Here is a 17510-nt window from a genome sequence, read left to right as displayed (position 1 = left end):
CATATAACCTGCACATAAAGAGTGGAAGCCTTTTCTGTTCACATAGTTTAAATCGTTTTGGGATGGTAATTTGATGGCGATGTGGGTGCCGTCTATTGCTCCGTTCCTATTTGGGAACCCGTTGATGGCATCATGGCAAAGAAAGCCCTCTTGACTTCAATGTGTTGTGCGATGGTGTATGGAAATTGTATGTGTAACTAAGTTTTGCTGATGATTTCATCCAAAACATTGGCTCATCAAGGGCTGTGAGATGCCAAACGGCAAGCTCCCGCTGAAAAGTACCCGTTGCCAAGTACCCTTAAAGTGCCCTTTTTAAAGTAGGTCTTAAATCCTCTCAAAATTAAATTATATCTGATGAGCCAATCTGTACTTTCTGCAGAAAAAGTCCCACCTGTCTCTACAAAACGCGCTTTTTGCGAAATGCAGCGTGTGCCTAATCTTCAAACCGAGCAAGATCCGCCATCACTCATTCCATTTCACATTAGCTCAGGCTTTTATAGCATTTCAACAATGTTTGAAATACTTTAACAAATGACTGTACTTTATATGGATTATTATCTTAACACATGTACCCGATGCGGTCAAATTATATAGCATGTATGTTGCATAAATTCACAATGAAAATACAATGAAATCAAAAAATTCTTTAATTATTACTCTGATAATTTCACACATTTTCAACATATATTTTCCCCATTCTACACTCAACAAGCAGTTCCCATATTCCAGCATTTGGCACTGTGCGTAAGCATGGTCATGGTCGTGCATAAATTTATGCACACTCTCAAGCAAGCGTTCATATTCATAAATCTTACACTTTGCGTGGAAACGACTCCATGTATGGTTTACACACAGATTTGTGCATCTGCATGATTGATAAATGAGGCCCCAGGTGTGCAAAGCTCTTAGAGACTTACCCAAAAAGACTGTCATCACTGCCAAAGTTGCTTCTACAACTATGACTCAGGGGTGTGAATATTTATGTAAATTAGATATTTATGTATTTCATTTGCAATACATTTGCAAACATTTCTAAAAACATGTTTTCTCTTTGTCATTGTGGGATATTGTGTGTAGATGGATGAGCGAAAATATTGAATCCATTTTGAATTCAGGCTGTAACAACAAAATGTGGAATAAGTCAAGGGGTACGAAAACTTTCTGAACTCACTGTATGCGTCACACTCAGATAAACATCATTGGTACGATAAAATTCAATTTCTACAAAATAATCACTAATTTCATGCCTAATTTCATGCCCCTTCACTAGGATACTCTACAGACCTGTGGCCAGAATCAGTTTGTTTATTCTACAATAAGTCATATTTCCAGTCAGATATCCCACTACCGCTGGGGAGTCACTTGGGTGTGATCAACAGAAGGGTGTTTCTCAATGAACAATACGGACAGGAGTTTTTCCTGACCACATGAACTGACCAGGAGTACCTCCTCGCGGTATGACCCTTGACCTCCAATCAGTGTTTAAGCATCAGTTCCTCTCATTCACTCAGTCCTGTAACAGTCGGATCAGTAGCAGGGCTTCATGGGCCTGTCACAGCAGCACAGAGTGGCAGGCTCTAACAGGCCTCTAACAACAGTAGCTACAGCTGCATACGCTCTACACAGACACAGAGCCAGCAGCACGGCAAGTCTCTCATCAGAGGAAATGTCCATTTCCAGGTTAGGAGATAGGGGTCGGGGGTTACTGATGACAGGGTGAACAGTTCACGAAGAATCAGAACATCAACATCCCATTGAGCTGTTTGTAAATGCTTATAACACCAGCAGACAGTTCAAGCCGTGAAGGAATGCTTACTTGTGTTGATTGTTTACGTACTGTATGCTTACGTAGAATGGGTTAATGAATAACAGGGTGGATATCTATTGGGTATAGAAGGCCTATTGTATGTTGCTATATATAGATATATGTGACTGCTGTCAGGGTACACAAATGGATATCTGAAGAGATGGGAATAACATCTACCTATGAAATACACGTCTGTCTGCACAAGACCTCCCACACTAGCATGGTTACTCTGGTAGAGGGAGATGCAGGGTTAAGTGCAAGTTAGCCGCCTGAGATAGAGGGTTCATTTCAGTGCTGGATAAAGAAGTTAGGACAGAGATGTTCAAGTCTTCTTATGATTCTGTAGCCTTCTGAGCTCAATAGAGCAGTTCTATGAGAAATACTGCTGTACATCCCTGGGACTGATATGAGAGGAGTCTGAAGATGAGAATGGATTCTGGTGTTCCTTTTTCCACACCCTAACCCTACACAGCTTTACCCCACCATACCAACCCTGCTTCCAAATCCAACCATAAAAACCCCCCATCCTACCCTCGGCCCTGGACAGGAGGCATGCAGGGACAACATGAGAGTTGATATAATAAACATCAAGTAATGGAACATTCCAGATGGTCCACCCACCATGGAGCGTTGCTTTGAATAGTAATGTCTGTTCTGGTCCTAAATCTTTATGCATGGGCACCGGGGCAGATAGAGCAAGGTGAGACTCATGCGTAAGTAACACTTGCAGTAGCAGCGGCAGCAGCAGTAGAATCTACAAAACATTATCAGACCAAACTGAGATTCAAAGTAACATTAGAAGACCCATCAGGTCAGATTGTCAGATCAAACCGAGATATCCGAGCTCCAACGAAGTCAGACGGTCCTTCAGTTCAGTGTCTTTTTACTCGCAGGGATACACAGACTTCTTTTGTTCCAGCATCCTGTCCACTCGTCCTTCAAACAGTCCCTTTTCCCCTTTCCGTGCTTTCTCAACCCCGCCTCTCTTCTCCAGAGGGGATGTGAGGAGTGAGGGAGGGGCTGCCCGTGTCCTGAGGGGAGAATAGTAGCCTAAGCCTCAGTGGGCTCCTGTCTCTCCCTGGGTCAAAAGAAGGTGAGGGTTGAAAGGTCAGTGAGAGATGAGGTGTAAAGGGTGAGGGGTCAGGGTTGATCCTCCCGTAATGCCTTCTGCAAGCTCTGTCGGTAGACTGCGAATCTCTGCTCCACCAATCGCACACGCTCTGCCTCCTCCTTCTCCAGAATCACCAGGAAGTTCTGCAGCTCAGGAGCCGAGAATGCATGCCACTGAGATGGAGAGAACGAAAGGGAGAGAGAGCGGTATTAGTGATGTTAGAGATGGCATTCATGTAGCAATTAATGATTTTAGGACACACAGTATGTGTGTGTGTGTGTGTGTGTGTGTGTGTGTGTGTGTGTGTGTGTGTGTGTGTGTGTGTGTGTGTGTGTGTGTGTGTGTGTGTGTGTGTGTGTGTGTGTGTGTGTGTGTGTGTTGTGTTTGTCTTACCTCTACCTCTCCGGTCTCGTTCTCCTTGAGGACGAAGCTGAGCAGCTCAGGATCTGGACCCACCACCAGTCTCAGAGCGAGAGGACACTCCACGAGAGGAAGCTTCTGGAACAGATCTACACAGACACACGACAAAGGAAAGATACATTAGATTCCACATCCAAGCTGTTTGCATATTATCAGAAATCTTCAAAACCGACACTCAGTCGGGTGGCAGAATGTAAATGTGCGAATGTATATACGCGTAATCTGTGTGCGTAACTCACCTTGTCCATCACGGTATGTCTGTCTGTACAGAGCAAACTTGCGTGGGTTATCCTGCACCATAAACTTCTTCAGCAGGCCCTGTATGACCTCCCTGACTGTAGTAGTACTACTGATGTGGATCTGCTTCGCACAGTCACTGGGCAGGTAGAACGACGTCCGCTTCTCACTGAACCCTGCTCCCGCCCCCTCCTGGCCTTCTGACACCGTCATTGGCCGACCGCGTCTTTCCGCTTGGCCGTCTAATCCCGTCCCCTCCACAGCGAGCACCGTGACTGGTCGACTTAGTCTGAGGTGGACCTTAATGAAGCCAGTGTACAAACCATCAGCACCCTGGGGGAGAGAGAGAAAGAGATAGAGAGAGAAAAGAGAGAGAGAGATTCATGTGTGTCTGTATTGGTAAATTCCCACTCAGTACTTCATACTAGTACACTCTTAGAAAAAAAGGGTTCCAACAGGGTTCTTCGGCTGTCCCAGTAGGAGAACCCTTTTAAGGTTCTAGATAACACCGTTTTTTCTAAGAATGTAGCTATGTGTATATGTAACGTGTTGTAGCACTCACCAGTTTCATGCCATTCTCTGAGACAGTAGAGTTGTAGTCCTCTATTCTGGCCCGCAATTCTTCCTCTGACAGAGCCTTGGGCCCTCTCTCCTCTTCGACCTCCTTCTGCTGAAACACAGAGAGAGAGACAGACAGCAGGCTGTGTGAGAAACAGGAACTGCAGTACAGGGGGAAGTTGAGACAGACAGAGCAGTCATTATGACTCAGACCTGAGGACACCTGGACTATATGATGTTTCTTTCAGTCTGCTGCTATCACTCCAAACAGCAGAGGGCGCTGTCTTTCAGACAGGCACAGTGGAGTTTCCACTTAGACCTAAGAACCCAGGGTGCACTGTGTGCGCTCACACGCACACACTCACATAGTCTTGTACAGCTAACCTTGTGGGGACACACAATTCAGTTCCATTCAAAATCCTATTTTCCCTAATAATAACTGTACTCTTACCCTAACCTTAACCCAAAAACCTAACCTTAACCATAACCTTAGCTCCTAACCCTAAACCTTAACATAATTCTAACCCTAATTCTAACCTTAACCCTAAACCCCCTAGAAATAGCATTTGACCTCGTGGGGACTGACAATGTCCCCAGTTGGTCGAATTGTTATTTTTTTACTATTCTTGTGGGGACTTTTGGTAGTTAAACACGTCCACGCACACACACACACACGCACGCACGCACCCCCACACTTCTGGACATTGCCCATTGGGCTCTAACATTTATAGAATGTTGCGTGACTCTTCATTCTTGTCTCCCTTTCCCTTCCTCCTCCTCCCATCCACCCAAGCCCCAGCATGACAACACTGCAGTTGCCCCCACAGACAGAACAGGTGGCAGGAAATATTCTGAATGGAGCAGAGATATAGAGAATTACACTGACACTATGACTCTATGACTCTGTGTCGCTCTTTTTCTCAGTCTCGCTCCCTCTTTCTCTCCCCCGTTCTCTCCCTCTTCATCCCCACTGACAGACACATCAAGCAGTCACTCGGACAGCTCCAATCTCTCCCACTGCTACGGCCACGAAAAAGCACAAAACTTCCCCTCCCACCATGCAGTGTGAGTGAAGGGCTCATCATGAGGCTCGCTCATTATGGGGGTGAGGGAGAGATGAAGGAGGGAGGGGGGATGATGAGGCGCGAAGGGAAGATGAGAATGGGGGAGAGGAGGCGAGAAGAGGAGAGAATATGGGGAGCCATGGTTGCTGAGCAAGCCTTAGCAACACAGAGTTTGACTGGGTTATTTATAGATGCATCCTCTTATGTAGATGCTGTTTTCTTTTTTTCTCCTCCTTTTCACTCTCTTTTTCTGGGAAACGGTGGTGTGAGCGACAGACAGCTAGGGGAAGAGAGAGAGAGAGAGAGAGAGAGAATGCAGGGCAGGAATCATTTATGTATGGGAGTCCTCAGGGCGTGAGGGGACAGAGTCTGCTTCATTCAGTACAGTCGCTTTGTATACGCGTGCGTGTGTGTGGTGAGGGTGCAGTATATCTTGGCTTGCATTTAGCAGAGATGGGGAGTAGGATCAGTCTGAACAGGACGTGGTGTCTTCCCTTTCTTCACTCCTCTCTTGTCGCATGACAGACCATTAACTTCTCTCCTCCATGAACAATCTGCTCGGGCGGAGAGTTATGTTTGCTGTGCGTTTACGGCTTAGTGTGTTGTGTGTGTGTGTATCTTGGCAGGTTCCAGTGCAGTAAGAGTTAATGATGTGAGAACGCAGAGGGAGCTTTGGGCAAACTGGTATAAAATGTCAAACTGACCATCTCTAAACAGCCGTGAGACTAAACACAAAGACCTTGAAACAGCATGAACATTCCTGCAACATCAAAACTGGAGGATTGGCACAGCATTACTGTATTATATGCAACTCAATGTCTGCTGATGGGGAAAATACTCCACTGCAGACTGTATGCATTTTGTTTTATACCTTACGGTTGCTCTATGCCATAGAGATGCATTTTGAACACACACACCTGCCTCACACAGGCAGGGTCAGACTACGGCATTTGGGACGCCGAGGCACCTAATTCCCCAACCCCCCCTGCTGTTTTATAGCTCATCTCATGCTATTCTTCACCAAGATATTCCAATGATCCTGGGATTAAACACCTCTCTCTGACACTGGATCCTGGACTTCCTGACGGGCCACCCCAAGTTGGTCATGGTAGGAAAAAACACATCTGCCATGCTGACCCTCAACACTGACGGGCCACCCCAAGTTGGTCATGGTAGGAAAAAACACATCTGCCATGCTGACCCTCAACACGGGGGACCCTCAACACGGGGGACCCTCAGGGGTGCGTGCTTAGTCCCCTCCTGTACTCCCTGTTCACCCATGACTGTGTGGCCAAGCACAACTCCAACACGTCATTTTGTTTGCAGACGACGTAACGGTGGTATGCCTGATCACCGACGACAATGAGACAGCCTACAGGGAGGAGGGCAGAGACCTGGCAGTGTGGTGCCAGGACAACAACCATTCCCTCAATGTCAGCAAGACAAAGGAGCTGATCGTGGACTACAGGACCAAGCATGCCCCCATTCACATCGATGGGGCTGTAGTGGAGTAGGTCGAGAGCTTCAAGTTCCTTGGTGTCCACATCACTAAGGCTCGATCATGATCTAAACTAGGGTTGAATATTTTCGATGTATTTTACAAATGTTCCATCCTGAAAATAAATGACTTTTCTCCAGGGTAACCTGGTATTTCCCGCCAAAACCGGAAGTGTCATTCAAAATCATTATAAAGCATATGCATCGTGCCTTCGTAAAGTATTCAGACGGCAGGGACAGGGAGACTAGTCAGGATCGAGGCAAAAATTAACGGAGCAAAGTACAGAGACATCCTTGATGAAAACCTGCTCCAGAGCGCTCAGGACCCCAGACTGGGGTGAAGGTTCACCTTCCAACAGGACAACGACCCTAAGCACACAGCCAAGACAACGCAGGAGTGGCTTCGGGACAAGTCTCTGAATGTCCTTGAGTGGCCCAGCCAGAGCCCGGACTTGAACCTGATTGAACATCTCTGGAGAGACCAGAAAATAACTGCTATAACCTAGCGCGTTCACTCTTCTTTCAAACTACCAGTGAGTTCTACTGGCCGCTGTATTTAACATTCAGCAAAAAAGAGCTTGCGTTCCTCTTCGAGTAGTCTACTGTTATAAGAAATGATGCCCAGCAAGCTATTCTAGTCTAACTTTTCCTGCATGGGACTCCAAGAGCTAAGGAGAGTTTTTTAATGAGAGGCCAGCGGAGCACAGGTATTGCGCAAGAGACAGAGGCAATAAGTTAGAAGTGTATGATGCTTAACCCATCATTAATTTGCTAAATATAAGGCTAATACTGAAATGAATGTATTACCTGAAATAGGTAGGCTAGGACGTCTATATATAGGGCTATATACTGTATCAACCTAGAACAGGATGATCTATTTTGGATGCAATTTGAATGGAGTTGATGGAGAGGGAGAAAGTGCTCATGCACTCTTTCTGTTCTTTTTTTGTGCTGACATTCTTGCTCTGGCTCTATGCACACTCACTGTACTCTACCCATACACTCATACATACTACACTGACACTCCAACACACTACATGCACTCACACACATAAAAACACACACTCACACAGACAACCTTTCACACTCTTCACATACGCTGCTGCTACTCTGTTATCTATCCTGATTGTCTAGTCACCTCAATCTAAATGTACGTATTACCACAATTATGTCAACTACCTCCTACCCCTGCACATTGACTCGGTACCGGTACTCCTTCTATATAGCCTCGTTATTGTTAAAAAAAATGTTTTTCTTATTTGCTCATCTTTTCTTATTTTTTAACTCTGCATTGTTGGTAAAGGGCTCGTAGGTAAGAATTTTGCACGTGACAACTAAAATTTGATTTGATTTTGCCATGAAGATGAGAAAACATTTTGCCGTTTTAAAGCTAATTTCCTGCTATTCTACACATTTTGCCATGAGGCTGAGATACAAGATTCCAGGGTCAGAATTGAAAAATCCTTCTTCTTAGTTCTTAGTTCTTGAAAACTATCAAGTCTCTCAGGAATTCCTGTGTTTGTGGCTTGATGTTTCCTAACTGCTAAATATAGTTATCTCCCTCCCCTCTGTGCATTCCTCTAGAAGTGTGAGAGAGAATGGTCAGAGGACAATAGAATAGTAGGACAATACTGAACCCTTCACCCCTGCCGGGTCCATGGCCAACCACACCCACACAGAGCTCAGGCCCAGAGAAAGTAAACCAGAATACCCCAACTCAGACCCAGGGCTCCCAGACATCCACAGCCAGGGAAAGTAAACCAGAATACCCTAACTCAGACCCAGGGCTCCCAGACATCCACAGCCAGGGAAAGTAAACCAGAATACCCAAACTCAGACCCAGGGCTCCCAGACATCCACAGCCAGGGAAAGTGCACATGGCTCACACATTGGAGGTTGTTGTTGCCCCCACTTTGACAGGATCAAACTCTGTGAAGCATTCATTTGGGCTGCAATCTGAGGTGCAGTTCATTTCTGATTTCTGAGGCTGGTAACTCTAATGAACTTATCTTCTGCAGCAGAGGTAACTCTGGGTCTTCCTTTCCTGTGGCGGTCCTCATGAGAGCTAGTTTCATCATAGTGTTTGATGGTTTTAGCGACTGCACTTGAAGAAACTTTCAAAGTTCTTGACATTTTCCAGATTGACTGACCTTCATGTCTAAAAGTATGGACTGTCGTTTCTCTTTGCTTATTTGAGCTGTTCTTGACATAATATGGACGTGGTCTTTTACCAAATAGGGCTATCTTCTGTATACCACCCCTACGCTGTCATAACACAACTGATTGGCTCAAACGCATTAAGAAGTAAAGAAATTCCACAAATTAACTTTTCACATGGCACACCTGTTAATTGAAATGCATTCCAGGGGACTACCTCATGAAGCTGGTTGAGAGAATGCCAAGAGTGTGCAAAGCTGTCATCATGGCAAAGGGGGGCTACTTTGAAGAATCTCAAATACAAAATATAATTGGATTTGTTTAACACTTTTTTGGTTACTACATGATTCAATATGTGTTATTTTATTGTTTTGATGTCTTCACTCTAATTCTACAATGTAGAAAATTGTCAAAATAAAGAAAAACCCTTGAATGAGTAGGTGTGTCCAAACGTATGACTGATACTGTATGTTGGAGCACTTTGGTTTCACGAATAAATATGTTGTAATGGAACCAAATGATCTGTTTCTGTCTTCAGTCCTTTTTAATTAGGGTAGATGGGCTATATGCGCTACGCTATAGGTTGAATGTAATCGTCTGACTATAACCAGCCTGAGTAGGCCTAAAACTCCATTCCTATTCAGAGTTTAGAGAAAATTAATCGAATTGGAAATGAGCTATTATCAGGCTGGTTAATGTGATGCACGTCTGTTGAATTTAGAAAAATCCATCGCACTTGTCCCCACCCCCGCCCCACCTACTCAGCCAGTCAGGAGCTGCTACTGCGTTGCGGCCATGGCATACTGCATACTTTTTACTAAATGGTCCATGCTAAATAGTATGCGGCAATAAGTACATAATATACAGTTTAAATATGTAGTACACTAGTATGGGTATTCGGACACGGCCACTGTCATCTGAGGCTGCAGTGTTGCCCCAGAAACATTACAAACAGATTCAGGCCTTTTACTGTAGCTTACGCAACAAACACAACAGCTTAACATTCAACATTTACTAAACTTTCCCCACAACGGTAAATGGTGATGACTCATATTGGCCTGGGTACTCCGTGGCTCACTCTCAGATACCAGCTTACAGAAGGTTCCAGCACTTCAGTGTCATAAACATTTTCCAAAATAGAACTTTAAGTGATGTCTGTGGGCGTCCTGATACTTGATTACCTAACCCTAACCTGAGCTGCACCCTCATCTCAGACTGTGTCTCAGAACGTTAGGTCTTTATTTTTACTTAAAAAAAAACATTTTATAAACAATAGACAACATACAAATACAAAAGACAACATCATACAAACATCAACCACATCACACCTGCCCAGACCCACTAACACACACCCCCATCTCCAGTGCCCGAATCACTTTCCGCCACATGGCCTGAAACGGAACCATTTTGTTTCTCCCTGTAGCCCACGGACTTGATTTTTCCATTGTGTTAATGATGGCGGATTGATTTCTTTTAGTATACATTTTTTCAAGATGATTCAAGATGATCAGCCAACCCATCGGGTATCTCACTACACCTCCATATGGCATGTCTTATAAAATACTTATAAAATACTTATACTTATTTTCCACCATAATTTGCAAATAAATTCATTAAAAATCCTACAATGTGATTTTCTGGATTTTTTTCTTCTCATTTTGTCTGTCATAGTTGAAGTGTACCTATGATGAAAATTACAGGCCTCTCTCATCGTTTTAAGTGGGAGAACTTGCACAATTGGTGGCTGACTAAATACTTTTTTGCCCCACTGTACGTATTTAATACATGTGCTCTGTTCATTCTCCAAATTCTGTCGCTATATGTATTTTCTATTGGTGTAATGATCCGATATCACTATATCATTACTTTTTTAATCCAGTAAATTGTTGAGCGCATTTCAGGAAAATAAATGTTGTCAATTCTTGAACAGGTTTATTATTTTGAGAAAAAAAGGAATAGCCTTTTGTAGTTGGGAATAAATCTCCAGGTGTTCTGTAAAATATGTGTAGAGATGAACATGTTCAGCCTCTTTGGAGGCTCCCTAAATTAGCCTTTTTTATTAATATGTCTGTTCATCTTATCGAATGTATAATTTAGTTCCCCTGCTAAAATAATAGTTCCTGTCTGGATTTAATCTAATATAGCTTGATTTCTATCTAAAACCAGCAGATTTGTCGCTGGTGGAATATACAATAAAATCAATGTGTAATTTTTACCATGTAAGGTACAATTCATCATTAGAAAATGGCCTTCTTGGTCCATGTGCTGGGATATAACGGAAAATGGTGTATTCTTATTTATCAGGATGCCTACACCTCTGCTGTTACTACATTAGGTGGCAGCATAGGCCTCTCCAACCCAGCTCCTCTTTAAATGTTCAATTTCTATAAAAAAAAAAAAATGTAACTCTAGCTAGAAAACCACATCAGCTGACAATATCTCTTTAAATGTTCAAGAAACTTATGCTTTTTTACCCATCATGGAGCGCGTGCACATTCCATGTGGTAAGTTGGATTTTGTTGGTCTTTACTTGTATAGAATCAAAGTTAACCTTATCTGTTCCGTCTATCATTGAAGAACCAAGTAAAACATTTTAGCAGACATGACATATGAAGGCGGTGGGCATTTCATGTAATGGGAGGATCATAGTATAAATACATAGTTATGGTATACATTACATACATAGAGATAGTGGGCATGTGGGCTGAGCAGACATATCATATATTAATATTTTTTAAATAAAAAGCAAAGTACGTCTTTGTACTTGAGGCGCTATGCTTCAGTTCTACACGTCATCGTTACCACGGCAACACAAAACCCACTTCCTGTAGTGGCACATGGTCGTTGGACGTGATCAGGTAACACAACACCCCTGGTGTCACACACCGTTGTGGCCATTACGGTCTAGAGTGAGCCTGTAGAGGACTCACATCCCAAAATACTGCCATACAGACATCACAGAGAATGAAACCCACGTACAATTCTATGAAACGATCTCTCTGAAATGGATCCGGGCTGGTATAACGGCGGTCTACAAAACCATTGATCCCTGAGCAGACTGCTCCAGTAAAGGAGGCACACAGGAGAGGAGACCACACTTAGCTCCCCAAGTCTCTGATAGCCAAATTAACTCCTGTAGATGAGCTGTGACAGCTGCGATAGCAGAGTGCTGCTAGGATAATGAGCAGTGGAGGTGACATAAGGGAGTGACTGAGTGAGGGAGGGAGGGGAAAAGAGAGGCACAGATCCTGTAATGGAAGCTCTAACCCATGCCTCGTTTCCCATTTCACAGACGGCATATACAGTAGACCAGGTGTGTGTGTTTCCCTGTGCTACTAGTTTCATACGTTCATTCAGTGTCGTATCTCCCCCAATCACGTTCGCTTCTCTTGTGATCAGCAAGCGCCAGACAGACACGAATACGCACTCACACTCCTGCTTGACCACCTTAGCTGAGCTCTATTAGTGGGTCAAGTGTCGAATGGAAGCAACACATGATCCAGCCCCAGCACTGATTCCATTTCACAGCTCGGTGTGCGCAGACACAGACAGACACACACACACAAGCACATGTAGACACGTGTGTGTGTGTGTACGTCTGTGTGTGTGTGTGTGACATTAATTATAAACACCGGTGATTTTACTAATTCATTCATTCATTCATTTCCACGACATCAAAGCTCCCTTTAGAGCAAGCGAGCGCTCCACAGCAGTAACCACACACACACACTGATCCACGCACACACACACACACACACACGCACATAACACTGATGAATATGCTCATCAGGACGGGAGGGAGGAGATTAGAGGTCCTCTTTTCTTTGTGAATTAATGTCAAGAGATGAGCCTACTGCTCCAGATCAGCCAGCTTTAACACTCAGCTAGGGTGAGTGAGACAGCGTTCAAGAGAGACAGAGAGAGAGAGAGAGTTTATGAATGCATGTAAATGTGCGTGTGTCTGTTTCTCTGGGTTTGCATTGGCGCCATTCCTTCTGCGTTTCTTCTGTGGGAGGCAAAGTGCTTCCAGTTCAGAGGTCATTAAAGCTGAAATCCGCAGCAGTGAAACTGCCATGTCCATTAAGTTGATGGAGTAGGGCTGGGGAGTAGGAAGTAAAAGCCCCTAAACCCTAAGGTTTCTCCATTATGGTCAGGGTTTGGGGAGCTGATTCTAAGCTGATTTTAGATCTGTGGCTGGCGCCATTGTAGTCAACAACAAGAGTAAACTGACACGCACTCTAGTAGATTGTGTCAGAGAGTACAGGCAAACTGTGGCTTTCCTATATTTGCATGTCTGTTTTTCATATTCAAACGTTAGTGAGTGACAGGGTGGTTTTCCTGTACAGAGAGACTGTTGCTACCGCACGGTATCGTTCTTACAGTTTATGGGGAATTGGAAACTTTGTGTCGTGGTTTAAGACTGGGTCCTTTGTTTTTGGGGCACAACGATCTCCACTCTGGCCTTCCAAAGTAACGAACACACAACAGTCTCCACCCTGGCAACCCAAACTCCAAACTGACAGACACAGGGCTGGGGCTGAATTATTTAATGATGGTGCTCTTTCCTAACCAGAGAGCAGAGGCACTGCAGATATTGAGATCACACTGACAAAGGCCTGTGTGTAAGTGTCTGTGTGTGTGTGTGTGTGTGTGTCTGTGTAAGTGTGTTTGTAAAACAACAGCATCTCTATGCCCTCTGTCCTAATCAGCAAACGTTTCCTTCCTACACATCCTTGTGTGTGTGTGTGTGTGTGTGTGTGTGTGTGTGTGTGTGTGTGTGTGTGTGTGTGTGTGTGTGTGTGTGTGTGTGTGTGTGTGTGTGTGTGTGTGTGTGTCTGTGTCTGTGTGTGAGATAGAGAGAAGGTCATGTAGCCCGTTAAAAGCCTTAAGAACAATCTCCCAGTGGGGGTGTGAGAGTGGTGTGGGGGTGTTTTCTGCATAAACATGTAGTACAAATTATTCTGTAACTTTACACCGACACAGTTGCAGTCCTATGTTATACAACTGCTTACTATTTACATGAACAGACAAACAAGCTCCAAAAACAGCATCACCACTGCTGTGCAACATTAAAAGGGTGTGTGTGTGTGTGTGTGTGTGTGTGGGTGTGTGTGTGTGTGTGTGTGTGTGTGTGTGTGTGTGTGTGTGTGTGTGTGTGTGTGTGTGTGTGTGTGTGTGTGTGTTCGCGCGCGCTCCTGTGGAGTTCTGATCTCAAAGCAGAATCAGTTAGATCCGCCGTTGCCATGGTTACATTGACCAGCTGAATTATGCTAAGCGAAAAGAAAGAACGTGAAAGAGCGAGAATGACAGAGAGACCTATAGCAAAACTCACACTGAACAACGGATGTGTGTAACTATTTAACTAACTTCCCTGTTACTACGGAAACAGCGACAGGCGAGGGCTTTCGATGAACCCATTACCATATTGCTGCTATGCAGTCCTTTGCGTTTTAAGCCATGAAGAACTGTCCTAGAGGGGCTAGCTCCTACAAGGAAGGCTGCATGGATAGCTGATCGAATGCAGGCTCACCTCTCTGTCACACACACACACACACACACACACACACACACACACACACACACACACACAGTAAAACACAAACGGTCACACTTTATTTGGATAGTCCGGATATTCTATCTGAAGATGCTCTACAGATGGTCAACCTATCTGTTGATAAGCAAATGCTTGCTAAGATTACGGTTAGGGATAAGGGTTAGGGCTAGCAGATAGTTAGTTGAAATGTTACTGATAGTCTGTAGAGCCTCTACCGATGGACCATCCACATAGTGTTACCACACACACTTCCTCTTAGCTCAACGCTTCTCCTTTTTCAGGCATCAAAAACGGACACAACATGAAGCGAAACATACCACTCCTCCCCTCCCTCCATCTTTTTTTTAATCTCTGTCGTACCTTAACCAGCTTTGGGGGCTGGCGGAAGAAGTTTGTCTTTGCGGTGAAGAAGGTGAAGTCTTCTCCCTCCTCGTCCAGACTGCAGTAGCCGCTGCTCATGCTGTTGCTGCCCGTCATTTAAGGGCTTCAATTTGAGCCCTCGGCTGCCTATAAACACCCAGCAGAGCAGCAGGAGGAAACCTGATTGTCCCCAGGGGGGAAATACTCTGTCTGGAGAGACATTCAGTCACACTGTTCACAACGCTCACAGTCCCAGAGCTCTTCACATCCACTCTGCATCCACAGTCAGTCACCTCAGTAGGTCAGTATAGGGACACACGTACGGCTCACAGTCCAAGTGGCGCCTCTCGATTCCAAACATCCACTGCCAGTACTCCACAGTCTTGTGTCTGTAGGTACCCAGATAAGCTTGGGCTCCAGAATCAGGGGTGAGGTCAGCTCAGATTCGGGTCCTACCAGCGCTCCTCGTGTCACCGGAGAGGCTTCAGGAAATCTGAGAGCGCGAGCAGAGACGTGTCACTTCCTCCTGTCGTGTGTGTGCTCTGACCCCGATATCACACACACACACTCATACTGTACACACGCGTTGGTGTCACAGAGTCAGTTAACCCTGCTCACCTGAATGCCTCACACACACACTGCCCCTTCAACCCCCTCCTGCCCTGCAGCTGTCTGTGCTGATCAGCTAATAAGAACTGTGAATGGGTGTACACACACACACAAATTACTTCAGCAGGTTACTGCTGCTTACCCATTCAGACACACGCTCACATCAATTACTCTGACAGGCTCTCTCCCACACACACACACACACACACTCCGGTAACTGTAGTTCAGGTCAGTGGCTCCAGACTGCAGTGGGCCTGTGCTGTATGGCTGTGTGTGTGTAGTCCTTGGTTCTTGGGGAAGAGACCTCGGCTGCTGCAGGCTTCTGACATTCAGCGGTTTCTCCTCTCTTCTCCTCTCTTCTCCTCTCTTCTTCTCAGACTCACGGACTAACAGAGAAGCCTTTGCGCTGCACCTCCCACTCGCTATCTCTCCTTTTGTGTTTGTTTTGCTCTCTCTCTCTCTCTCTCTCTCTCTCAGCCTTGCTCAACCATCTGTGGTTGAGTCTTATCTGCCAACGAGCTTTCTGCAGAGCTACAAAAACACCCTCCCCCCGTTCTCTCTCTTCCTGCAAGCAACGGCACCCAGCTCAGCCCAGCCACATCCTCTGAGAGAGAGAGAGAGAGAGAGAGATGCGGTCTTGCAGCTCATAACACCTGATATGCATGAGCAGGAAGCCACTCAGTAACATGGCTGCTGTGCTCTGCCTTAGCGCTACCAATTCTGCATGAGAGAAACCTCCAGATTTATAATGTACGGGTCATCTTACTGCATTATACATACACTCTTATCAACATGCTCAGAAAAACAGCGGAATCAAGTACAGGTCCTACTGCTTGAGTTCTTGTACCTCTTATAGAATATTAGCTCAACATTATTGTGGAGTTCCTGTACCTAAATATAAACAGTACCAGCACCCAAAATGAGTACTGGCACCCATTTAACTCCAAGGCAAGCACTGGCAATGATCAAGAACAGAAATCTCAGAGAACTTCATGAGGTCTAGTTCCATAAAGAGGAATTGTAAACATGGGTACTATTGTCTGTTGGTTTCAGGAGAAACCATGCGTGGAGGTCACGTGATTATCACCCAGGGGTCAGTGATGAAGATGACCACTAACCTTTCGTTGACCCCTGACCTGTCCCCTCTGCCCTGTGGCCCTGGTCTTGACCATATGAACAGGGTCCAGCTAATGCCCCTGTCAAAATAGACGACCAAATAATAGTGTGTGTGTCTGTACGGCGTGTGTGTGTACGTGTGTGTGCGCGTGTGTACGAGTGCGTGCATGTGTGTGCGTCTAAGTCAGAGAACAATATCTAGCTATGGTCTTTCTCTAAATCACAACCAACTCAAGGCATACAGCAGGTTATTCATTAAAACATTCGATTAACAGACAGCTGTTCAGGTGGACTCTGTCAGTCTGTCAAAGAGAGGGAGGCTGTTCCGTCAGAGGAGACATATCCTCCAATAAAGAGATGGAGCCTGTCCATCTCCTCAAGCCATCCCCCTGTCAGAGGTTGATTAGATTCTGAAAGATTGTTGGGAGAGCTGTCTATCTCTCGCCATTGGTAACCACAGACAGGCAGAGAGCTGTCTGTTTCTCTGCAGTGGTAACCACAGACAGACAGAAAGCTGTCTATCTCTCTCCAGTGGTAACCACAGACAGGCAGAGAGCTGTCTGTCTCTCTCCAGTGGTAACCACAGACAGGCAGAGAGCTGTCTGTCTCTCTCCAGTGGTAACAACAGACAGGCAGAGAGCTGTCTGTCTCTCTCCAGTGGTAACCACAGACAGGCAGAGAGCTGTCTATCTCTCTCCAGTGGTAACAACAGACAGACAGAAAGCTGTCTGTCTCTCTCCAGTGGTAACCACAGACAGGCAGAGAGCTGTCTGTCTCTCTCCAGTGGTAACCACAGACAGGCAGAGAGCTGACTGCCTCTCTCCAGGTCAGTATCAGCTGACGACAGATTAGTCTACCAGCAGAGACAGCCGTCAACACCATTACCATCATCACTGTGGAAGGAGAAGGATGGGGACAGAGAGAGACAGATGGGGATAGTGGGTGGTGGGGAGGTTGAGAGGAGCTCATTGACAGACCACGCCCCCATCCCATCTCAGCCCCCCCAAAACCCCTACCTTT

The 17510-nt window shown here is 45.3% G+C and overlaps 1 protein-coding gene across 1 annotated transcript; it reads right to left on the bottom strand.

The window, feature by feature from the left end:
• Positions 1–1068: 1068 nt before the first annotated feature.
• LOC120065634 (ras association domain-containing protein 5-like) lies at positions 1069–15295 on the bottom strand. The gene is made up of 5 exons (XM_039016694.1): positions 14766–15295; positions 4138–4245; positions 3578–3908; positions 3312–3427; positions 1069–3091 (listed from the first exon to the last, which is right to left on the bottom strand). The coding sequence occupies exons 1-5, from the start codon at positions 14880–14882 to the stop codon at positions 2948–2950; spliced, it is 816 nt and encodes a 271-aa protein (XP_038872622.1). The 5' UTR covers positions 14883–15295; the 3' UTR covers positions 1069–2947.
• Between the last annotated feature and the right edge of the window lie 2215 nt (positions 15296–17510).

The sequence above is a fragment of the Salvelinus namaycush genome, chromosome 20 (genome assembly GCF_016432855.1).
Source record: "Salvelinus namaycush isolate Seneca chromosome 20, SaNama_1.0, whole genome shotgun sequence".
Classification (NCBI taxonomy): domain Eukaryota; kingdom Metazoa; phylum Chordata; class Actinopteri; order Salmoniformes; family Salmonidae; genus Salvelinus; species Salvelinus namaycush.
This window is presented reverse-complemented; position numbering and strand designations above follow the sequence as displayed.